At 43.6% G+C, this 25,511-nt stretch overlaps 2 protein-coding genes across 14 annotated transcripts in view; one reads left to right on the top strand and one right to left on the bottom strand.

Moving 5' to 3' along the window:
* Window positions 1-5,124, top strand: part of KMT2E (lysine methyltransferase 2E (inactive)) — a 66,455-nt gene extending 61,331 nt beyond the window's left edge. Inside the window, exons 24-28 of one of the 6 annotated variants that reach the window (XM_082766921.1) lie at window positions 28-147; window positions 302-393; window positions 1,365-2,831; window positions 4,116-4,215; window positions 4,785-5,124. In XM_082766921.1, the coding sequence (XP_082623047.1) occupies window positions 28-147; window positions 302-393; window positions 1,365-2,831; window positions 4,116-4,215; window positions 4,785-4,822 (1,817 nt within the window). In that variant the 3' untranslated portion in view covers window positions 4,823-5,124. Of the gene's footprint in view, window positions 1-27; window positions 148-301; window positions 394-1,364; window positions 4,064-4,115; window positions 4,219-4,781 lie in introns of those variants that run through there. The other 5 variants (XM_082766920.1, XM_082766919.1, XM_082766918.1 and 2 more) reach the window with 5 other exon arrangements.
* Window positions 5,125-5,237: 113 nt separating this feature from the next.
* The window catches only part of SRPK2 (SRSF protein kinase 2), a 146,897-nt gene continuing 126,623 nt past the window's right edge, over window positions 5,238-25,511 (bottom strand). For 5 of the 8 annotated variants that reach the window (XM_082766979.1, XM_082766982.1, XM_082766980.1 and 2 more), the window contains 6 exons: window positions 21,363-21,463; window positions 21,164-21,271; window positions 11,458-11,527; window positions 10,650-10,742; window positions 10,121-10,213; window positions 5,238-6,876 (listed from right to left, as the gene is read on the bottom strand). In XM_082766979.1, coding sequence (XP_082623105.1) covers window positions 6,692-6,876; window positions 10,121-10,213; window positions 10,650-10,742; window positions 11,458-11,527; window positions 21,164-21,271; window positions 21,363-21,463 — 650 coding nt within the window. In that variant the 3' untranslated portion in view covers window positions 5,238-6,691. The remainder of the gene's footprint in view (window positions 6,877-10,120; window positions 10,214-10,649; window positions 10,743-11,457; window positions 11,528-21,163; window positions 21,272-21,362; window positions 21,464-25,511) is intronic. The other 3 variants (XM_082766981.1, XM_082766986.1, XM_082766985.1) reach the window with 2 other exon arrangements.

Here is a 25,511-nt window from a genome sequence, read left to right as displayed (position 1 = left end):
TTATGTTTGGGTCTGCTTCATCTGTAGGGGGAGAATCACCCTGTAGCCCCTGCTCACCGTCTCATGTTCAGTCTCCATCTTCATCTCATTCAAATCTCATTTCCCAGTTGCAGCTTAAGGTCCATTCTTTCACTGAATGTATGGAAGGTCAGTAAGCAGATGACCTTGTATGGCACTTATTGAATAGTCTCTTACAACAACGTTAAGTAGCTCTTTAAAGTGAAATACAAAGTGCTTTGAGTGATCTTGGCAAAAGACCTTTTCCCCCGCTGTTATATTTACCTCTTGTTTTTGTTTCTAGAACCTGATTCTGAAAATCCAGAGCCTACTTCTGAATGTCCGTCCCCAGATACTTCACAGAAGACTTGTAAGAGTCCTTCAAAAGCAAGCAAGGTGTGTATGCAGGTGCATGTGTTTGTGTGCATCAAGCATATGTACAGGTCTCAATCTATTTTTAAGATGTTAGCATTGTGATTTTCTGTTGAGATTTTTTAAATATTACTGTCATGATTTTCCATTGAGATGAACCATGTGTAGTAATACTGTTCAGTAATTTAATGTAGGTAAATATCTGTAAGAATATTTGCAGTAGGTCCAACATGTGGAAATTCTGTTGAAGTTGGTTTGAGTCCTGTTCTTTCAGTAGCTGTATCTACTTACATCTGATACTGTATTCTGTGAACACTGAAGAGTGGTCTCAGTATCAGTGGTCTCAGTATTGCCACAGTTCTGCAGGTTGAATGCCAAAGGACTGACAGTCAGAACTGACAGCAGTAAAATGATTTAAGTACCTCTTACCTTAAGAGGAGTGACTCTTGCCATGTCAGGATTTGGTACTGCTTGGTAGTAGAGGCAGTGATACGCAGAAACTTGTTCAGGAGCTTCCTGTATGATATTAAATGCAGTAATTCAAGTTACAATGTCCGGTCTGTTTGCTTGCACTATGCCAGTTTTAAAATGTTAAATCACTCTTAAAAAACATTTTGTTTTTGTAAATAGTCATCTGGAATTATTCCTTTCAGACTCAAAAATCTAAAGCTTTAACACATGGGAGATTCTGACCTTGCCTTGATGGTCATACTCCTATTCGTATTCTCAGGTGCACTTGCTAGGCTTTGACTTTTGAGTACGAAAAGAACAATTCACATGTACTTGCTAGAAACAGTGCCTGAGCTAAGTTTAAGCTCAGGTCAGGTTTAAGCTCTATGGTCGCTGTTTCTCATATACCAAACATATCCTGTGTCCTCATGTTTTTCATCCATCATTGGAGAAAGAGAGCACTGTCCTGAGAAGATGTAGTTTTAGTGCCTGCATCACTGAATGTTCTGAACGTCTTGCACTGACTGAATTTCCTTCTGTTCCAGCCCTCTTCACCAAGTCCTGTAGTTTCAACACAGTCACTTGGGAAAACACCGGCAAAACCAGATTCGCACTGGGAAACTGCAGCAAATGCACCAGAGGCCGAGTGTGCGAATCACCCAAAACCTGAGCTGCAACAAAAACAGCTGACAAACAACGTCCAAGCACTTTCAAAAAATCATCCATCTCAGTCACATCTGCGCAGTTCTGCTGAGCAACTTCCCCACTCGCAGAAGTTGCCTTCTGCACCTTTGAAGCTTCATTGCCCCCCCTCGCCTCACGTAGAAAATCCTCCCAAGTCATCGACGCCTCACGCGCCCATGCAGCACGGTTACCTGTCACCAAAGCCTCACTCGCAGCAGCTGGGCTCTCCGTACAGACCTCATCACCCCCAGTCACCTCAAGTCGGGACGCCCCAGAGGGAAACGCACCGCAGCTTTTATCCAGCAGCACCACCCCTCCAGCCCGGGAATCAGCAGCAGCCGAGCGGGCCGCTGTTCACTCAGACCACTTCAGGACAATCTTCAGCTTCTTACAGCCAATTTAACCAACAAAATTTGAACAGCAACGCACCCCCTCCCCCTCCCCCTCCGCCCCCCTCCTCTACTTACTATCAAAACCAGCAGCCCTCTGGAAACTTTCAGAGCTACAGTCAGCTGAAGGGCAGCATCCCCCAACAGACTGTGTTTTCATCCGGACCAAACCAAGCACTTCCTGGCTCTGCGGGTCAGCAGACGGTGCCAGGACACCACGTCACGGCGGGGCATTTTTTGCCCTCCCAGAACCCCAGTATTCATCACCAGGCTTCGGCCTCCGCTGCCCCACCTCCTCCTCCGCCCCCGCCTGCCCCGGGCCCTCACCTTGTCCAGCAGCCAAGTACCCATCAGCAGCATTCTGTAGCACACGTGGTCGGTCCGGTTCACGCCGTGGCAGTAGCTCCCGGATCCCACCTTCACTCTCAGGCTGCTGGCCACCACCTGCCGCCGCCCCCTCCGCCGCCAGGTCCCATTCCCCACCACCAGCCCCCCCACCCTCCCACGGGACACCAAGGTTTGCAAGCACAACACCAGCACGTCGTCAGCTCCGCGCCGCCGCCCCCTCCGCCCCCACCGTCCAACGTAATGGGCTCGGGGCACCACCCGGCATCAGCACAAGGGTTGCACCACCCCTCGCACCAAGGACCCCCCCACTTCCCCTCCACCGCCCACACAGGCGTCTCCTCCTACTCCTCGCAAGCCCCCCACCACACGACGTTAGGGCCTGGACCTCAACATCAGCCTGCTGGAACAGGACCTCATTGCCCGCTGCCCGGCCAGGGGCCTCACATCCAACCTCAAGGACCAAACAGTCTCGCGACGCCCCCCGCGTCAGGCTTCTGCCCCCACCCCGGCTCCGTAACCCTCCCCCACGGCGTGCAAGGACCGCAGCAGGCGTCACCGGTGCCTGGACAGATCCCCATTCACAGAGCACAGGTGCCGCCGACTTTTCAGAACAATTACCATGGTTCAGGGTGGCATTAAAATGGATCCCTTTAATTCTAAACATTTTTAAAATGTTCTGTAAGATAAACTGTGTATATTTCATATGTACCTATTCGAGGTACTTTTTAAAGCTTGTACATGATACTTTGTATAAAAGCAAACACCAGTGCTCTTTCATTGTATCTTTCCATTTTTTGCTTTTTAAAATTCCTGAAAATGTGCTGTTAAGCCAGTATTAGGTATTTCTTTTTATTTTGTAAGTGAACATTCCAGCTGTTTTTCTGGCAGTAGGTTTGATGCTGCATAATCTTTAAAATTTTATTGTTGCAGTTAAATTCATTTAGTGAATGTTTTCTATATTACTTTTATACATATGTAATTAAATAAGTACACAGGCTAAGTGATGGCACTAACAATTTTTTTTTCATTTTCTTCTGTCAACAGTTCTTTGTGTGCATAGAGATAGGAAACAATGCAATACAAATTTTTATAGTTTTGGTGTGGACATGGCTTTTTGTTTCATCAGTTATTTGCAGAAAATGTAATTTAATGTATAGACTGTTTCTAATGTCTCTGACGAGTGCTGTAAATACTGTATTTCTTTTGCTTGTAAAATTGCTTAAAGCTTCTTTCATTTGATATAGTATTGTACATAATAAGTCTCTTTTGCAAAAAAAAAAAAGTGTGATCTTTGTGAAAGTAGTACAGTATATGATCTTTAATTTTTTTAATATACTGTCACATTGCAGCACTGGTTGGGCATTTTAATTCATGTTAATAAATCACAATTATGTCAGTTTTAACCACTTGTCCTCAGAGGGTGCTGTGTGTTGAAGGAAGGGGCTGTAGGCCTTCTGTCACCGTGGGGCTCTTCACCTCCATGTGGTTTCCAGCTGTGGGTTTATGGCACAGGCTGCAGGAGGGGATTTATCTTCCCCTGCTGCGTCTAGGAGTGAGGAAAACTTACTTCAAGGACAGCAGGGTAGGGGGCCAGGTTATTTAATGTTGATGTGCACTGTGTAGGTACCGTAGCAGCGCAGTCGTGCACTCAAGGCAGGTGTTACTCTGTTCTGATAAACTACTCTACCACCTGCTCACTTTAGCACATCCCTGTTTTCTCCTGTTGGCTCCCCAGGACCTCCTGTTAGTGTGGTAATGTAGGAAGTGAGACCCTTAAACCGTGATCATGGTGTGTGCCTGCCCTTAGAGCTCATTAGTGAATGCTCTTGAATTCTGCTCACGTAACGGAACGAATGCTCGATGGCTCTCTTTCAGACCCCAGAGGAGAAAACCAGCATGCAGCTTCCTCTGCTCTGGCCGCTAGAAAACCTGAAAGAGGACAGGATGGGAAGCAGCAATTCCTACCCAGTGAAACGTGGTAATTCTTTTTAGCATGTACAAAGCATTGGGGCTACGTAAAACTCTCATTTGCTCATAAGTACTGGAAAAAAGAGCACACAGCAAATGCCTTCCTGGACAACAGTTGGCTATGCAAAACACACGCAAGGGCTGAGCTCCTACGTTTTGCACTAGCATGAAGTAGACCCGAGTTAGGCCAGCAACAGCAGGAAGAAAAACAATCCCATACAACCCCATGCACCTTATTCTATGGCTCACACTCCTTTTGAGACCTCTGCATCACCCTCCACAGCCCAGAGCTGTTGACCTGCCCCTCTGCCATTCAGCTGCGATGTTACCTCTTAGCAGCTGTGTGATGTGTTGACACAGGGGGTAGCAGACTGATGAGCATTAGCCAAGTTCTGCTGTATCAGCACGCCCCTCGTTTGCCTTGCAGTTAAACAGCTGCTGCCAGTGCTAGGCTCATCGATGTAGTCAGGAACAAACCGCTAAACAGCTGCAGCAAGGCGCAGGGTGAAGCTGAGCACCATTTTTACCTTGTATCTCTGGATTCCACTGTAGCGTTATTTTTTTTCTTCTCAGCAGGGTCATCCCTGAGGCCTTTAAAAGCCGTTCCCATGTGAGGAGGGAAGTGGATGCTCAAAGGCCCTCAGGTCTGAGATCCAGCTGCTGGCAGGGCCTCAGCGTGCACAGGAGTGTCTCCTGCCCAGCGCGTTCGCGTGGCTCTCCCATTTCTTTTTGGATGAGCGGCTGCACAGGCGCATCAGGGATGGGGGATAAATGGCTGCCTTTTTATATAAACACCTCCTATGAAATGGCTCTGTTTTTGTCTTGTTTCATCTTGCGCCCTCTCAGATACAGCCCCTCATTCCTCGTTAGCCTTCAGTATGCTTTGATTTATACAGGTGATGCTATTTTGTGACCAACCCCATCGTACAGGAATCACAGCCAGGCTAACCCCCACCCGCCCCCACCACACAATTCTAGCAACGAGTTGGCTTTACGGCTAGCAAAGATTCCAATGACCAGCACACTGTCTGAAAAAACAAAACACTTTAATTAGACAACTGCAAGCACCTCAAACAACTGGTTATTGTTACAGCATGGGGCTATCTTCTCACAATCTAGTTATTGCAAAGGCATGTGAATAAATTTCATATGGACAAAGTCAAGAAAAAGTGGCACCATAGTTACATGAAAATCAGAAGTAAGCTTACATTCATCCCACTGACTTCTAAAAGAGGCCAAAACACACCTCTGTATTTTACATTCTAAAATCTGTATTGCCTATAAGCTTCAGTCTATGTAGCTTTTTTTCCTAGGAAACACGTAATTCTTGCGTGCAACTTACAAAGAATAATCGTATGTCTAGTTATGGGAAAAAAATAAAGCTAGTGCAATTTGTTTTAGAAACATGTAAAGCTATGAATGGAATGAGCATGATCTTGCTTCTTGCATTTTACCCACTGCACTGTAAATTATTTGCAGCTATCCTTCCTTAACTGATTCCAAGCACACACTTTTATTATAAAAGATCAGTAATTCTACACAGAGAGTGGTTCTCATGCTCAACTTTTAATTTTTTTTCTCCTTAAGGTATAGTACAACTTACAGTGCTTATAAAAAGGCAACACCATATGGTACCATGTCTTCACTATCACATTGTAAGGGAAATTGCTATTTTCTTTTCTTAAAAGCACTTAAAATAGGCAAAAGTTCTAAAAGGGAGTGCTAAATGATAATGCATACTTTATTAGAAAGAAGTCTAGCCTTCCTTTAAAGTGCCATTTGGGGAATGAAATCCTGTAAACCAGAGCCACTTTGTTTAAAATCCAATGAACGGGAACTGCTACAGAATAGAAAGTTTACACAATTCCTTAAAGCAGTTTAAAGTCCACTACATGCAATTGGTTTGCTATAAAGCTCTCTAAAACTTAGTAGCTTTACTCTGAAATTGAGTCCCCAGTCCCATATTTAAATGGAAATAAACATTTACAGGGTGCATTTACATACACTATAATACAAGAATGACGTCCCTTTGCCAGAAGATAAAATTGTACAATTCCTTGCCGTAACTCAGTTCTGACTTGATAAATTTCTTACGCTTGTAAATTATATAATATGCATCAGCTAAAATATTTTTTTCATAAATAGTTACAAAACTTGCCAAAACACATGGGGGGAAGTTTCTCTTGTTCAAAAATCTGACATCTGAATGCCACACAACACAAGAAACAATGCTTAGAGACACGTTAAAGTGTTTTCTGAAGAAAGTGGGTGAGTAAACTACTAGCTGAAGACAAAAAGACTACCCTTCCCCAAGAACACAGTGCACAAAAAGCAAAATGTCAAACAGTACCTCAAGCAAAATAAAGGTCTGAGGATTGAAGCCAGCTCACGTGTGATCCTGCTAAAGAATTTGTGACAGTCACCATTTAGGTCCGATGCATTGGAAGTGGTTGCTGGCTTACTTCTACGGCTGGGAGATTCTGCTAAGAATTCAGCCACGGATGCCTAAGGCATTCTCCAGCTGAAGCGCGTTTCTCTGGGACCATTTCTAGCATGGGGATCAGGAAATCTGTAAACTGTGCAGCATCTTCGTGAGGCCAACCATACTTCTCCACAAGCACGTCAAAAAGACTCCAAGGTTTCAGCTTGGTGATGTGTCGGAGCTCTCCTGTAAACAGAAACATTACCAGTATTAGACAAATACCTCTTCAGCCCTGATAGTGACTAATCCCTGATTAGTTTTCCTCTAAAAAAGAAAAAAACACAACTCATTAGGCTGAAAATCATCGTTTAGGAAGGTCTGCACACTGCAAGCTTGCTTGAGGTCCTCAAAATGAGCATGCCTGATGTCAAAACCAAGAAATCATTCCTAAAACAAACTGTTACACCTGGACTCCACTGTAAACAAAGTTTCTCTGTTTTTTCCTGTTGTCTTAGAATCACTGAGTCACAGAATGGCCCGAGTTGGAGGGGAGCCACCAGGATCATTGAGTCCATCTCCTGGCTCCACAGAGGACCACCCAAAAATTGGACCTTGTGTCTGAGCGCTGTCCAAATGCTCCTTGAACTCCAGCAGCTCGGTGCTGTGCCCACAGCCCTGGGCAGCCTGTCCCAGTGCCCGACCAGCCTCTGGGTGCAGACCCTTTCCCTAACCCCCAGCCTGACCCTCCCCTGTCCCAGCTCCATGCCGTTCCCTCGGGTCCTGTCGCTGTCCCCAGAGAGCAGAGCTCAGCGCCTGCCCCTCCGCTCCCCTCCTGAGGGAGCTGCAGGCCGCCATGAGGCCTTCACCCCGTGCCCTTACAGGAGGGCACTCGCTCTCATGCTCACGCTGTCCACAAGAACACCGCAGGCCTTTGCTCATCGATCAGCCAACAACCCGAAATCTTACAAAAACTGCTCCAACCGTAGGGCACAGCTCTCACTAACAGCTCATTCAGCCTCACCACGCGCCATTTGCCGACAGTGCCACGAGCAGAGAGCAGCGAGACCTCTCACACAGCGAGAGCAGAGGCTGCCTGTCTTCGGCTGGGTCGTGCCTGGGCATTTCCAGCACAAGTATGGCCCATGAGTACTGCTGAGTCAAGCCACAACAAAAAAAATAAGGCAAAAAGACTCCAGTTTAGGTCTATACGGACCCGCAGTACAAATGTACAGAGCAGAAGACATCTTGGAGAAGTTTGTTCACTTCCAGGCTTACTCTCAGCCCTTTAAAATCCCCACACAGTTCTTAAACTGAAGTGCTGAAAAAACATTTCACTACTTACAAAACCGGTAGTGTATTTTCTAAGTGTATACACTCCTGTATTGTGCAACAAGCAATCTCTCTGCCAAAAAGCAAAATAGTGTCTTGTTATTGACTGCAAGCAAAAAAAAAAAAAAAACAAAAAAACAAACAAACAAACAAAAAAAAAAAAAACAAAAAAAAAAACAGGCTGGGTCTGTAACTTCTCCAGGCTGCAGCAGTCACTGCCAGGGTTGCCATAATCAGTTATCAACATGGGGTGGAGAGGGGGATGATGCAACAGCCTTCACCTCTGTATTTAAATTAGGTAGTATGGGGCATTATATTCTATATATTCTATATATATACGTATATATATATAATATCCGATATTATATTCTCCATGAAAAACCCAAACATTTGGAAAGCCTGGAAATCCAAAGTCATCATCCATTTTGTGAATGAAATGCATTTGTAGCAGAATCGATTGCACGCCTTTAAACCCCAACGCCTGCATTTTCTTCTTTCCACCCTCAGGCGGTACGAAGGGCACAGCTGCAAACTGAGGATCCTGGGGTTCAGTGGCTGTCCCTGTGGAACCTGAGCTCACACTGTTTATTTTGCAAAGTGGAGCTCAAATTGGCAATATCTAAGCTAAGACCAGCACGCCCTGAGCAGCACAACATGCTGTGGTGTTTTTCTGCTGAGGAACAAACTATCTTAGCACTACAGGCTGGAGGTTTTCCACAAGAAACTCTGTGAAGACCATAAAAACATAAAAAAGAAGATGGGACATAAAAATTATCTCTGTGTGGTCTGAGAATTAAATTAACGCTTCAGTTCTGCACTGGGGATGCCGGAGGGTACATCCCTGCACCAGACCTTTACTGGTTTGTACACTTAGGGACCTGTTGGCCTTGAGTTTGTTCATCTCAGCTAACATGAGCTTGGTTTTGAGCCTGCTGACACTGCAAGCTCCAGGCTCCCACCTGGGTGTAAGCAAATAGCTGTGTTGAACCCATCACTGCAAGTTTCACTGGCTGCTTTTGCTGCTTTGCCAGTCATCATATTCCCCCCGCACGCAGCCTTCTCCCCTCCAAACTGCATCCCAGGCTTTTTGGTCTCCCCCGTAAGGCAGCCACCCACGGCTCCTGCCCTCCTGCACCCTGCCCAGCCCGGTGCCCCCCTCGGGAAGGACCCGAAGCCAGGCGAGGTCCCTACGCGCTCGCAGTGCAGCGCCAGAGCCTGGGCCCCGCCGCGCCCCCAGGTGCCCGCGGTGGCTGGTCGGCGCTGGCCCTGCCGACAAGCCGCCCGCCGGGCACGTGGGGGCACGGGCACGAGGGAAGCCGTGGCACTGCCCTGCGGGAAAGCCGCTCGCCAGCCGCCGGCCTCAGCCTCGTGCTGCCACAGCCGTGCCCCAGCACTCGAGGTCGCACGGGGCTGCCTTGTAAGCAGGGAGATGAGAGGGGCTTGGAGCATCCCCGCGCTGCCTCCCGGGTTCATTCCTGTCTTGAAGCCCAAGCACAAAGTGGTCAGAAAGGTCAGCGCTGAGATTCGATTGCTTGTAGCAAGTGGCCGTGCCACGAGAGGGGCTGATTTTTGGGGGCTCTGTTGCTGCGCGAGGCCACACAGGGCTGGGTGTGACCCAGGGCACCACAGCAGCAGCAGCAGCGTTGGCAGCGAGGCAGCACGGCGCACGGGAGAGCGGCTTTCTCCAGCGCCCCGGCACGAAGCCATCCCTCCTCCTCAGGAAGGGTCAGAGCCCGAGGACCGCACACACCTGCGTGTCTCCTGCCCGGGCAGGAATTCTTTTTCCACCCTGTTTACTCCTTACCACGTCTGCCAGACCACTGTGTATGATCAAAAGCAGCCCGCAGCTCATTTTCCACCAAGTTACAAGCTCCGCGTTCCCTGATTGCTTACATTTACACGAACATTTGACAACAGATTCACACAGACATTTGTTAACGTTCACACTTTGCTGAGTACATCCCAAAACAATTTCTAAATGAAACACCGAAAGGAATGCTGCAAATTTTTGCTTTCCTCAGAAAGCCAAGTTTACAGCGAAATTCTTCTTTAATAAGAGCTCTCCGTGTAAATGGATATATTTCTTCAGTACCCATAACCGAACATACTCTCCTCTGGGATAGTATTATGCTTTAAATTAGTGGTGCATAAATACCGTTACCTTTTTTGGTGAAAAACTCCTTGGAATATTTCCCCAACATAGCGTATTTTCGAGGGATTTTTCCCAGCAGTTCAATGATCAATGCTATGTGGTCTGCATTGGAGAACATTGCCAGCAAAACAGAAACATACAACAGTTTAATCAGTACATTGCATGCACACACTAACACTGGCCCGGTACAGACAGAAATAGATTGATCCTGGTGAAAAAAAAACACATGCACCATGGCTAATTTGGGAAGATGCTTTCAGCAAAACTTCCTTCTCAAAACAGCATCTGGGTATCAGCCACTACAAACAAGTTTGGCTCCGTCCTTTAAAACGTACCAAACAGTTATTTTTCAGGAAGTTTAGGTTAAAAAATAAAAATAAAATGAGTTTGTCACAGATTCCTGTGCATTTTGGTTTTCAAAAATAAATTTGTGTTGTGTGATTTCAGAAAATGCTCCTCAGCGGGACATGCTACAACCAGCAACAGCAACTCCACTTCTGTCTGCATCACGGCACCTTTCAAAAAGAAGAGGTACTACCTCTGCGATTGAAGAATTCCCGAGAATATTTTCCAGATAGAGCAAAGTGCCTTGGGATATTGCCTAGCAGCTCTATGATGTGTGCTATGTGGTCTATGAGGGAGAGAAAAAAAGGATACGGGAGTGGAAGGGGCAGGGAAAGGATGGGATAAAAAAGAAGAGGAAAGAAACTGGAATTAGTAAAAAATCAGAAATAGTTTAAAATCAACAATGTTTGCAGCAAGTCCATGCAGAGGTTTCCAGGATCAGCAGAGCTCTGGCATCATTAGTAGCACTTAGGAACAATGAATGATGCCCACATTACCACTGCAAAGGGCATTTACAAGCAAACAAGCATGAAAATGGACAGGTATACAGGTGGAAGCAGGAGTTAATTCTCTTGAAAAAAAAATAAATAAATTAGTAATTGCCTAATTCAAATAAAAATACACAACGTAAACATTATTCCGGTGTCAATCTTATAGAGAAAATACTACGAAATTCCAAATTGAGGTTTCTTTTCTAAACTATAAACGTTGTTATTCTCAATCAGGTTTCCACACATATGCAATCTTACAAGAAGGGCAGTTTAATTCCTTCAGGCAGTTGTTAACTAGCTGAGTATCTGCAGAAGGGAGGTTTTGCCCACCCACTGCTAGTGATGGAACTTAAAACTAAAAAGAAAAAAATTGCATTTATGTTCTGAAAACAATGTGTATGAACAGTTCACTCAAAAAAACAAAAGTTAAGCCCGCTGTAAGCTCGCTAGAAATTTGAGAAGAATGTGAAAATACAGCGAAACTCATGGAATAACCCCAAAGGTTCCTACCTTCATCCCTGGAATAGTCTTCACCAGAATGTGGTTCAAACAAGTAATCTCCAGTTGCTAGCTCAAACGCCTATAACACAACAGACATAGTGATGGGTATTTCAGAGGGAAGGCTTTTCGTCTCCGAACGCCAGCAAAACACCACAATTATCCCGGAGCCACGAGGGAGCCAGCACTCCAGCCCCTGGCGGCACCTGAGGCTACTCACCTGGGAGCCCCCAGGCCCACAAGCCTGAACCCCGGGCGTTTCTGCCTCCACAGCCAGAGGGATCGGAGGAGGTGGGAAGGGGTGTGTGGGAGCACGAGCCCCAAAAACCAGCAGTGCTGAAACCCCTTCACCAGCTGACCACCGAGTTCTGTGTGTCACGTCCAAAGCCACGGCACCGACCCCCAGGGCAAGAGGCACGGCTAAAGGCACGGTGCTGGGATGCGAGGGGGTGCCGGTGTCAGCTGAGGTTACACATTTAATAGACTAACGTGTTAAACCGAGTTAAGTGTGGGTGGTAGAGAAGCTGAGAGATTTCTAGATACATGGTAAGGAGCTACACTTGTACCTGACGTTGTGGACCAAAGTAAAGTCTGAATCAGAAATAAAATCCTTTTATAATTAATCACTTGAAATTATTCAACAGGGTAAGCCTCCTTGATGACTAAATCGGGAAGTTTTTCCAAAGGTGTTTTTGTTAAACCCGAAGTAAACACTGCAGTCATGGGGCAAAGCACTGAGACTCCCATTGATGAAGGAGAGGCAGAGGGATGATTGATCCCTTCAGGTTATTGCAACGCTTCCACGGGATGCTAACCCTACACTGGGTCACGACAAAACCTACGGGCAGTTTCTCCTTGCAGGCGTGATGTGTACTGAAAGCCTCAAGTACCGAAATAATGATGGGAGCCCAGACTCATGTATGAGCATGGATGCATCCAGCCTGATTTGTCGACCCATTCCCTTCCGCTCTGGATCACCCATTACCCAAGCAGCCTCAGGACCCTAATTTTTTCCAGGTGCTGTAAGCAAACTGCTTTCCATCTCCAAGAGCAGGGGAAAGCATCTGAGCCACAAAATCATTCCAAAAATCAGGCAGAGCTGGCACAGGGAAGGAATGTCACTGTCAGAACATTTACTATAAAATGTTACAAATATTACAATATTTACAGAATCTAAACACACACTTTTCTGTTCCCATTTGTACCGTGGAGCTGCTCAATCACCTGTACCTTTCACCTGTTTACGGGCACTCGATTTCTTCAAGCTGTGAACTGCAGAGTGATCCAAGCGGGCTATCGCCAGACCAACTTGCCCCGATCACACAGCAGCTGACAAAGCCACAATGCCCTTCGCTGGCATCTTTGTTGATCCTACAGACGGGCATTTCTAAAGTCACCAAGCACTTATACACAGCCATTTACCTTCCTTCTTCTTCTACTCTGAGTTTGAGACTTTTTACTTTACAGCTTGAAAAAAAATCTGAGACTTCATAAATTATTACCGGGTATTTAAACTGAATAAAATGTCAGGGCAGCCAGAAGCTATCCGTGGAGAACACAACCCAGAGAACGTCGTTGCTCTCTGGAGAGGAGACTGAGAAGCCACAGGAGTCCCCTCCTTATCTAATGGGAATACATTCACTGAAAAAGCTGGGTCAGCTGTCTTAGGAGAGCACTTGCCAAAGGGGCTGATTCCTGCCACTAAGGAACTCATCTCTACTTAACGCAGATTCCTGAAGAACAAAGGAAATGGAGATGGATTTAGCCACAAAGGTACACTGCAGAAGAACAGAGCTTCTGTCCCTCCCCAAAATGAAGTATTAATAGCTCAAAATGTCTGTGTGGAGTTAAAAAGATTAAATTGGAAAACCTCTAACAGCTCACAGAGAAGCACAAGCAGCAAGCACACCAGAGCAGCACGAAGGAGCTCTGAGAGGGCACGGGGCAGAGCTCAGGAGGCAGGAGGAGAGGCTGGGGGCGCTGGGGTTGTGCGAGGAGAAGGGATTTAGTTGCTGTACCCCACTACCTAAAAGGCAGGGACAGAGAAGATCGAGGTTCACCGTTCTCAGGAGGGAACTGTGAAAGAACAGGGAATGGACACGGGTGACAACACGGGAAATTCCTATGATATGAGGAAAAAATCCTTCAGAGAGATGTGCTGAGCACCAGGACAGGCTTCTAAAGGCTGCGTTAAAGCCATCTTGAGAGGTGTGTGACACGCAGCTGGGTGAGGCCCTGAGCAACCTGATCCAGCCCTGACGCCACCCCTGGTACAAGCAGGAGGCAGACAAGACGACAGGACCTCTACAGATGCCTTCCAGCCAAAATATGTCTGTTATTTCTACAGCACTGCAAATGCAGGTTAGCCATATTTATGTAATTTCTTTCCCTCTAGAAATATTTTTTTTAGAACACAATTTTTTTGAACGAAACTCTGAATGATCATCTTATCTTCCTTAATGTTGACATTTGCCTCCCCAGAAATCGGCGTCCCGATTATTACATGGAGATACCAAGCGAGATGCAGCACGCTCACCATATGGCACAGGAGCCCGAGGCAACCATCCATCCTTACCGCCTGCATTGGCAATCGCTACTTAGCGCTTCTCGGAGGCTATCACAGAAAAACAGTCTAGACTGTTTTTCACCAGCTACAGATGGAGAACGTTGCGGATAAATGGTCACCCCGCTGCGTTTGTAGGCTCTGGAGAGGCTACAGTTCCTTCCCTGCCATGTGGCTGTGCACGAACCTAGCACAATACGGAGCTGTTGGCACCGCCACCACGCATTGTGGACCCGTGTCTGATCACACCATTGGAAATAGCTGCGTGCTCACTGCATGGCAGCTGTGCGCTCAGCCCGGTGATTGGAAATGGCTGCGTGCCTAGGGAAAGATGTCTGGGAGAAGAATAATTCGTTTGGCCTTCATCAGGCTCCCTGAATTCCTCGTACAAAGCCCCAGCTGAAAAAGGACAACAAACTGGAGGCCGGGATCATTATTCTGACAGACGAGATCCAGCTCTTGGCCAGAGTTTCTCCAGCCCAGCTGAAATGAAGAGCTGTGAATGAGCAAATTGTAACTGCTTTAAAAATAGACTTGGTTTTAAGCACACTGTTCCGCAGGTAAGTGGGAGCATGAAAAGAAGAGCAAGAAGCTTTCAGAGAGAGGCACACCGGGTAACAGGTTGTTCTCCCATGAACATCTTACTCTAACGATTCAGGCAATGGAAGGAATATAAAGGGGATTTTGCACGGTTGCTGCTTGGAAAGAAAGGTCAGACACACATGGGATGCTTGGGAAGGGAACAGCTTTCTATTATTTGCTATACCCCGAGCTCAGAATCATGCAAATGCTGAGCGTTGCCTTGAAAAGTCAATTTCTTTGGAAATTCATTTACTTCTGAATGTTTCAGGTTGTCCACCCACCACCTTCAAAGCAAAAGGGTGCATAGTGATTAATAACAGCATTTTGTGCTCTATCTGCCTACTGAAAAATATGTGCACGGTGACTTGAAGTTTTTCTTCTCTCCCAAGCAGATTTTTGATTTTCCATTTTCCCTCAAAATGCTGCTTCTGTGCAGACCAAGGCTTTGCCATCACACCTTCGGTGGTGTGCCACTTGCACGTACCAGCACAATGATACTCACGGTCCCATGGGGACATGGCTGTTTAATCCCACTGGCAACACGAAGAGTAGTCAAGGAGTCACCTCCCTGCTCCTCGTTAGAGGACGTTATGCAAAGAATTAAACTGGGGGCTGAGCAACAAGCACTTATATGCACATTTAACAGAAGTTACTGCACTCTCTCATTCTTCCTTTTGCCCTTTTGAGTTGTCTCATACGAATAGAATGAATGACTCATAATAAAAATAAATTAATAAATGAATAAAAACCACCACCGTGAGCTTGCTTGCCTGGTCCCCCAGGCTGTACCAGCCTTCTCCCTTAGCTCTCCAAAAGCTGTTTGCTTGCCTCCTTTTTCCTCTTACCCAATATCAGCAATACAAAGGTGATATTCCCTTAATCATTCCTATTCTCTTTGGGTACAAAAAACACCAAGTACAATTTCTCCTTCTCAGACTTCCTGACAGTCTACAGCTATGACGTATTAGCGAGTTCTCATTACAAAAAGATATTTCAGGAATCACAACTCACCACAAAAGCCACTTCTGATATGTGCTAAAAAATATTGTCTTGTTGATGTCCTAGCTTGTGATACAGTCATCTCCTCCCCGCAGTTAAAACAGGACCGTACCTAATGACCAACACAAGTCAGATGACGAGACTCATCGTTTCAGGTGCTTTTCCTGTCTCTGATCCAAAGAGCATAAAGAAAGTGGAATCACGGAGCTTGCAGTCATTTCCAGGAGCAGCACAAAGAGATGTGCTCGACCCATGTTAACTCCCTAACCTCGCCAGCATTTCCTGCAGCAGCAGTGGGGCACTGTGTTCCCTGGGTTTGGAGATTTAGGAACTGCTAAATCACTCGGTGCCTGCTCAGTTTGTGCTCCGCAGAAAGAGACTCCCTCAGCACTGCAAAAGAGGAAATGCAGCCTGATAAAGTCAAATGATCAAGAGTGGTTTCAGTCCTGTCAAAGGCACTGCTGGATCCAGATCTGCTTCTTTTTTTGGGTTAAAATGAAAAAAAAGGAAAAAAAAAAAGAGGAATGTACCTCCCTGTTGGTATAATTAAAGTAGGGTTTAGTACAGCAAGGGCACAGAGCATTTTCTAGACTGCACTAACTGTGAAGAGAGATTTCCAGTGTCAGCTTTGCATGAGAGCAGTAGATAATCCCACTTAAACTGGCCACGTTGTTGAAAGAAAAAAAAAAAGGGGGGGGGGGGCACTGTGTAATTTCCTTAGCAAAATATGTAAATGTGCAGCAAATGATCACAAAGATTACTCATACTAAAGTCCCTAAAAGTCTGGAAAAAAATGAAGTTGCACTTTGTTGCATTCTTTGCTCATCAGAGAACAAGCAAACTCCTCTGTCATAGTCTGGAAAACCCCACTGGCATTTAATGTCTTTCATCAGCTTCACAGCACATCATGCATGCAGTGACTATACATGTAAGCCTCCAAAGACATGGTCATCCTGTTTTCTCCCCGCTATCTTCCCCTGCCCCCTTTAAAACCCTAAAATTCAGATTACCTGAGCAGAGGACCGGTACTGGCCTGAGAATACCCCCTTTCACCCTCTAAATCTGATTCAAAGAGGTACTTACCCTGTGTGGGGCACAAGAACTGAGCCATGCTGAATCATCTAAAATTAGAAGATTCAGCCCACAGGCTCCTGGCTTACAATGCTCCTTATTCACTGACATAACACCACAAGAAAGGAGCTGTAAGGTTTTTAGCACTGAGTTACTTCTCCCTCTTTTACCCTGCTTCAGTTACACTGCAAGCTATTTGGGTAGAGTCCTTACATGACTCTGTTTGTGCAGACTTCCAGCACAATTAATCCTGATCAGAATCTCTGACTACTTCGTACTGAGTATAATATAAACACAACGTGACTGTTCTCTCCGAGGAAGCTGCATCAAACACACGGGGCTGCTGGCTCGATGAAGCCAACCCGCACTGGCACAGCCCAGCTAATGCGAGCACTTTGTGCAGACACAACACAGCACGTCCTAAAAGCCAGGTTCATAAGGGGAGGACTCTGCAAGTCGCTGTGCACACGTGGACACAGATGCTTTGCCTGCTCAGGGCACCACCATTTGCTTTGTAAAAAACATCACCATCACCTCCATTCTCAATACTCAAGGTCAAGTAAAACTGCTGATGAATGGTATTGTGAAAAAAGAGCTTGCTGCTGTCGTGATACACCATGACCGTGCCTGACAGCAACACTTAATGCCATAGACACAAGCAGCAGCTCCACTACTTGCCTGGTCAGTGCTATTCCCAATGAGCAAGATTATTTCCTTAGCAAGCAACAGGCAAGGAAAGGCCTTGGGCTCAAATGGAGAGTGATAAAGCACAAGACCAAGTTCAGCTGCCAGGTGAAGCCTGGCCCCATGCACTCCAGGTAGCGCAGCACAAAACCTACGAACCAGGAGACACAAAAAGATCGAGGTGCCTAATGAACATATACAGGGGTCAGCTACTGACATAGAAACCCTACAGACCCTAAATTAATTCAAAGAAAGGCCCATTTTTATTTTTTTTAAATGGATTTAGAAATATCTGACCCAGTAGTGGATATATAACAGATGGAAAATCCCCTTCTGTTTTGCAAGCTGAGCAGTCTTTATGCATGCATTGTACTGCTAAGCAGTGTTCTGGGCCACATAGGACCCAGCTCTTTCAGGAGGGTTTGGCAGCCATGTGGTGGTACCTGAACACTGCACACTGAGCTGGAGAACCTCACCACAGCTGTGAAGCAGGAGGTCTGCTGGCAGCAGGAGCTACATAGAGCAGGGAAATCTCACCTAGACCAGCCTCTGTGAGAACACTGCTCAGAAATCTCTGACTGAGGGTCCCAGATACACACAGATCTACAGGATACATTTCAGCATGTGATTCCATCTTCATGAGATTAAAATATTTTAAACCCTCTTCCAGATCAGGTTCAGAGAGCATGCCCAATAATTCAAAATCACAAGCATGTGTTTTAAAAGCCCAGTGTGTCTCATCTTTGCTCAGACACCACCTCGCTATACTTTGCACTCATGTCAATTCACATCATTCAGATTAGGCACAGACTTTTGCAAGATGTGCACTGTCTTTCAGTAGATAAATTGAGACAAGAAAATGTAGCCAAAGTCAAAATCATTATCAGAATGAAAGACCAAACCTGCAATTATGTCACAGCTCCCAGAGCAAAGCTGAATGTCACCTTTCCAGAACAGGTGCTCAATACCAGTAACAAACATTTCTAACAGGGATACGATCAGGGGAATTACTTACCCTGAACACTACCTCAGATTTACAGTCACTTATTAAGATATAGCTAGCCCTTAACAGACAACACTTTAAAAATTTTTTTTTTTTTTTTCAAACAGTGAATGAGAAATACCATATGCAGGTAGCAAAGGTAGCTTGTGTGCTTGTATGACACCCATCTGCCTGGTGGTATCACACTGGGCAAAGTAAGGAGGCATGGAATACCATGAAGAAAAAAGTAATGGCAGTGCTGCTGGACCACTCATTTTGCACAGCACTGCTTCCAAAATGTCCTTAATGACATTGGACCTGTCATACAAGCAAAGCAACGTTTCAAAGAGGTGGAGAATCACCTTCCTCTACATTGAATTTGAAGTCTTAGACAGCACAGCTAACAGAATACCTGAGCCACATTTTCAGCCCGTCAGAGCAAAATAACCACCACCTTCAGCTCCAGCAGACAGTCCCTTTGAAAACAGAGCTAAAAGTAAACACTACAGAATTAAATAAGGAAACAAGGGCAAAGTAACCTAGGAGGACGTTTTGTGAAGCACACCTAGGTACAACAAAGAATCCAGACTTGAGGAAGCAAGTGGGACTCTCATGGCATTAAAATGCTTCAGAACTTCACTGTTCTTCGATACTACAGCAACTGGAGATAATCAAATCATGATTTCCAAAAATGGCCTAAATAAGTTAATTAGGAGTTTGCAGTTCTACATCAGTCACGTTTCTGCACGTTTTAACATTTCAACGCATTAAAAGTCCTCTGCAAACAGACAGTTAAGGTGTTTGGTTAGTACCTACCTCCGAGCTGTATTCCCTCTGATTCAGGACGAGCACTTACGCTGCACTGACCCACTTCCTAACCGCTCCGGAATGAAAGCAGATCCCAAGGAGTTTTCAAACTATGAATTTCTGGGGTGAGGAAGCTTAAGGCACTGATCTCTATCTTCTACATGACTCACTTGTACAGCGAAGATAACTGAATTCAACTATCGTGTAGCAGTGCTTTAAGACTGTAAAGTTTCTGCAGTATTTTGAAGAGCAAAAATACGAAGTCTGTGGCAGAAGATGGAAGAGAACTCTAGTGTTTCTGCCTCAAGTGCTTTACTGTCTTTAAAGTTTACATATGAAATAACCAGAATTGTATTTTTCTTACAAAAATAATGAAATTCCATACATAACTGTGAATCTGAACTAAGATACCCCAAGTGGCAGCAATTTGTTAGATTTTGTTTTTGTCAGTTTAAGAAAGGACCTACAGGAAGAAAGCAATACAGCCTACATAACGTGAAAAAGAATTCAAGTGTAAGGGGCAGGATCACTGTCACAGAGTGAAACAGCCCAGTATTTGCTCATACGTTCATTTCCTCTTGTACAATGTAGTTTTTCAACACTCATCCAGTCACTACAACTATTTAAAATCGGATAAAAGTTCTTACAATGTGTGATAAGAACTCACAGATCATGTCAGTAGCTAGCGTCCTTCCAAAGATCTCTTTTCTATTTAAAAGGAACAAGAAAGTCATTTACAACCCCCACCAAGTATCAATTAGCAGGATGCAGGCTGAATCAGTACAACCTTGAAGGAAGAATACAGAGTATTCAACACCGTAATAAGGAATCGGGTTGAATTAAGGTAAACAGAATATCAGGTAAAAGGAATGATAAGTCCCTACAGTAATATTATAGATAGCTAAGAGAAGACCCATTAAAGAGTTCACAGAATTCAGGATCAAAACTGTGGAAAATTTTCAATGCTTCATTTTCAATGTAATCGAAAAATTCTACCTTTTGCCTCATAATCGAAGAGTAAATTTAGAAATGGATGTTCTTTTCTGTGTACTAAAGCAAAAACTAGTATTAAACTCCAGAGAAAGCATACTTGCAAATTTACTTATGGGTTAGTTACTTCCAACACATGGCTTGCTGAGCTTATAATATCTGTAGGATTTTATGTTCCTTTCAATCCTCCTCCTCTCCCTCTCAGTTCTGCAATTCTTCTCATCACCCACGCCTGCAAACTGTGTCTAGTATTTAAGTGTTCTCCTCCTCTTCACACACTTACTCTTTTCAGACATGTATTTGTAAAATATAAAGATTTGAATAAGTTTTCACTTTTAAAATAGACAAAGGTATTTCTAAATGTATTTCCAAAACTATCTTTAATGAGAAAATGCATGTAGCTTGTCCTCAAAGCGAGACTGCAAACAGAATCAATGTTTCAAAAAGTTATTTTCATTTTTCCTACTCTCTATAAAAATATATCATTTCAGTTTTACTGTGTGTTAAAACTAATTCTACAGAACATTACCATATATTTTACTAATAAATTAAATTCCTTCTCTTCAAGTTCAGAATCTAAAGATGTGATTTGGAAACCAAATCTGATGAATGTTTTCACTGAAGGTGGCAAGAATTTAAATTATTTCAGTGTTTTGCTACTTTATGTAATAAAAAGGAATGGAAACACAGCAAAGGGTTGCACAGATTCTAAGACAGGAGGGAAACATGCGGTCGTACAATTTCAATTAGATTTTAATATTTAAAATATACCTATATTTTCCTTCAAACTTGCTTATTTTGGACTGCAGGTTTAAGATGCATCAAATGAAAATTAGAAACCTCCTCCAAAGTATTTTCTGTTGATTAAGAATGCTTAGAATACTGAAATAAAGGGGAACAATCATCAGTAGCTATCTGACAGTACGTAATTTATGGTATTATATTTGTGTCAAAATGTCAGAACCATCCTCATCAGGATCGCTCACTAAATAAACGACGGTTTTTAGGAGGTTTTAGAATACGTATTGTGTTGTTCTTACCATACACGCGGTACTCCAGATATCAGCAGGTGTACTGTAACCTGCTCCTATTAAAACTTCTATGGATCTATATTGTCTTGTCTGGATGTCTTCTGTGAAGTGTTTATGCTAAAACAGAAAGAACCACATTAACAGGAAAAATGAGCAATAAAAAGGCTTGTTCTAAGTAGGAAGGCTCTAGAGCTGACCTGATACTTACCACCCAGCAGGCATTCCCCAGGTCAGCAATTTTAACTCTAATTTTATCTGCATTTCTTGGGTCCAGTGGATTCACCAGTAAGTCAGCAGCACGAGTTTTTGCTAACACAAGCAAAATGCAAACCAGTTAGTATTCAGAACATACTTTTCATTCTCCATAAGCAATCTTGCCTTGACACTTGATCCAGTTTTCTAATACCTTGAAGACATCACAATAATTTGCTTAATGTTATGAGGAATTAAAGCAATGCAAACAGTATTTCTTACCTTGATTTCTAAATATCCTTACACATTTCAAGTGCAAATTGTTTGTGTTTTTACAGCAAATTGCCATGTGGCTATTATTAAAGTATCTGAAGAAGCTCCGAAGCAAAAATGGTGCATATGTTTCCCTAACAGACATGCTAAAACTCAAACTCCAAGAACTCCACACAAAAGATACATTCTTAGAACAGTTTGGTTGAGAGAATAAATCTAGCACTTCCATTCTCGACTAAGGCACATACAGTCTCTGCCTCTTTTTGTTTGTTTTAATTTGCCCCATTGGGAAAAAGAAATACTAAAATCTGGATAATTTCAGAGCCATTAATATAATGTATGTATATATATAATCTGTATAATTTCAGTCATCCGTTTCACAGATCATTCAGCGTTGAATCAAAGTTCTCTGAAGGATCTGTTTGCATTAAACACAACTCAAAGTGAAATGGCAGAACTGTAATCAGTTTACAGGCCTTTATAGGCTCCTGGGACACCGGAGACCCTAGCACACGTTAGGGTCCTGACACTGCAGGACTGCTGCTTTTTTGTTTGTTTTGGCATACCACCATTCACTGGCTCCTAAATTGCATGGGAAAGCAAGCAGGTTGATTTGAATGTGGAGGAGAGAACCAGGTATCAAAAATGAGGCAGCAGCAGAGGAATTATCTCAGCTGCTTCATCAAAAGCTACATAAGAAACTGGTGGTAAGATGTAGAAGATCTACTAGATAAGAAAGGGATCTGGGGATCCAATACAATGATCACTTAAACTGGTGTAAGAATTGGAAGAAGAAAATACACTACAGGTGAGACAAGGAGAGAAAGGAGAAGGAAGTCTAACAGTGTGAGTTAGGCATGACTGGGATCAGATGAAGATCTTGAGCTACTGGGACAAAAATCTGAATGGGCAGTCAGGGAGAATAATGTCTGGATGGAAAAGAAGATGGCAGGACTGAATGGTCAGAAGGGCAGTGATGTCAAGAAAACAATCCTCTAAAGTAGCTGGAATGGAGTCCAAAACTCTACTTCAACCAAAGCACCAACATAGGGCATAATGATAATATAAATATAAGAATAGAGAATATTAAGGCTGCATTCCAGCACTTAAAAGTCAGGAATTAGTAATCTTAACTCAAAGTCTTCCCTTAAGAGCATGCTGCATAGCAGTATGGTTTTTTTAAGCACAATCACATGCATTATTCAACAACTAACAAGACCTTTCTCAGCTCAGTAACCCTGGCAAAAAGAAGATATTGCTGAGTAAATCCTTCCCATACCTCTTACTGAAGGTGAACTATTGCAGTAAGTAAAGCAGGAGAATAAAGGGGGGAAAAAATGCCTTGTTAGTAAGATATCTGAGTATGGCGTTAGAAAAAAGCATTCTTCAACCTCCCTTAACAGAGACTGGAACACGGTAACAGGCAAGTGCCTCCACCTTCGTGTTTTTCTCCTGAACTCAGTGAGTTAGTGTCCCGTATTTTGTGAGAGATGAATGAGACCTTGCATTCTGATTTTGACAAATGCTGATCATTCACAGCTGACTGAAGTCAACAGGAGTGTACTTCTTAGCAAGTACTCTCAAGAAGTGTCCTATGGAGCTCAACCTGAGCGCAAACTTTGTGAGCATTTCTAATTTTCACTTCTGTGTGTCCTAGTTCCGTAAAGCTGAGAAATATCACCTCCTCTGCTCACAGTCACACCACACAATATACTTAGTAAACATTCAAGCACTGCAACAAGGAGGGAAGTCATGAGGAAATTGATAAATTTGTCCTGAGAGCATTTGGTCACACAGTGCGAACTAAAAAAAAAAAAAAAAAAAAAAAAAAAAAAAAAAAAGATGAAAAAAGATAAAAACTTGAAAAAAATAGTTGCTCAGCTACTGAATGCAAATCTGTCTGCGCTGAATGAGGCGAGTATCCTGAAGAAATTAAGATGAGGCCACGCTATTTAAGAATGTATAGCAATAGCTACATGGAGAGGAGCAAACAGTCTGTGTCCATACCAGAAAAGGGTACTAAAAATATACTGAAAAAGTACCTTCATCATTTTTATTACTGTTTAAAGCCACAAGTGCTGTTAAGATTAGTAACATCAAGCTTATCCTCCTTCTGAGGAAGAAGTGAGCTATGGCTGCATTTACTGATCTCTCCTTCCTTTGCTCACAAGGCCTGTAAACTGCTCCTGAGGAGATAAGATCACGGAGGAATGAAGTGGGTCTGGTTCTCCAGCTGGGGAGATAAGCTGCTCCTGTGATGACAGTAGCAGCTTTGCTTTGGGGAAACAGGAGGATTTTACACAGCACCCCAGGAAAACAGCAGTAGAGTTTTCCTGCCCATGCACTGCCAGCAGCATGAAGAGGCTATGGAGCATCTAGGAGCCTTTAGGGGGAACAGGGCACACGGAGACAGCCTGGAGGATTTATTAGCCCGAGTCTTGACCTCCTGCAGAAATTCAGCTCTACCCAATTGCATTTTATTTCATGTTTCTTACCTACCTACAGATTACCTGATTTAGTCAGACTGTAAAATAAACCATGTGAAATGCTCTTCTGGAGTCTTAAATGGGGAAATACACTCTGCTGTACTTCTGCATACAGCTCTGTTTAAATTTAGTAACTTCATCTGGGACAATGTTCACGCAGGCTTGGCGATCTTCTCCTGAGCTATCTCATTTTCTTCTATCCGCTTACAGATTTAGTCTCTCAATATTTTTTTTATTGAAGTTGAAACCCATATATTTATCATTTAGTCACTGACACTATAAATAAAGCCTATGGGGTAATACTCTGGAGCCATTTAATTCAATGGCAAAAATCCATCTCTTTGCACAGAAACCAAGATTTCACCATCCATGTCTTCTATAAACAGGATTTATAGACAGAAGTTTTGGATTTTAGCAGTTTTGGTGGCCAAAATGTAAATGTCCAAACCCAAGCTGAATACAGAAAAGCCATCATGAGTTGAGGGCTGGCAACATGCCTTACAGAGACAACAAAAATAAATAAATAAATCCTGTTTAGATTTACCAAAAAGCTTGAGAACTGTCTTAAACTGAAAAGAACTATTAATGAATGAAAATAGTGTATTTTGAAGAACTTTTGAATATCACTGATAAAAGATAGAACAAGCTAAAAGCCGCAGCTGGACAAATCCAAATTAGTTACAGTTCTTCTAAAATTTCAAACATACTTTTTTTTTAGTCTTTTAATTTGCCCAAATCAATAGCATTATTTTTATTTTTATTTTTTTCCAAAATATGTTTTAAGCCAAACAAAGCTTTCAGAGCTTATTAGATAGGTGCATTATTGCCTTGTTATAAAAAAGGAGCCAGGTTAAATCATCTCACAATCACCTCTGGCCTTAAGCTGTGTGAATAATGCTTACTGGCAAACATCATCTTCCTTTTCTCTTTCCTACTGCTCAGTGCACATAATTCACCTACAGTAACTGATCTACTACCCTTAAAACAAGTTCTACAGCAGAAAAAAAAAACAGTTTTGCTTTGCTTTTAAAATTTAAGACTGCAGATTTATTTAAATTGATCAAGAATGCTTTTGTGCTGTGTTCCAAGCTGCATCTATCAAGCTCCCGGATCAGAATGCACAAAAAAGCATCCAGTTTATGTAAAGTATGCTTACAGCTGAGCCACTGCCTTTGAGGAGACTGTTAGAGATTTTTCATAACTTAATCACTGCCCTTCTATAACATTCACTTGCCTCCCCCCCCTACTTTTTTTTTTTAAAAAGTAATCAAAGCCCATGGTACTAGGCAAAAGTCTTTCATCAATTCCACCCAAACTTTTTTCAATTTTTTTTTTTTTGATTTCTTAAAGTCATTCAAAACTAACAGAGTTTATTTTCCTTGAAACTTGTTCCCAGGAGGCCAAAA

The sequence above is a fragment of the Aythya marila genome, assembly GCF_965140915.1.
Source record: "Aythya marila genome assembly, chromosome: 1".
Taxonomy (NCBI): Eukaryota; Metazoa; Chordata; class Aves; order Anseriformes; family Anatidae; genus Aythya; species Aythya marila.
The sequence above is the reverse complement of the archived record's forward strand: the minus strand, read 5'-3'. Positions and strand labels throughout refer to the sequence as shown.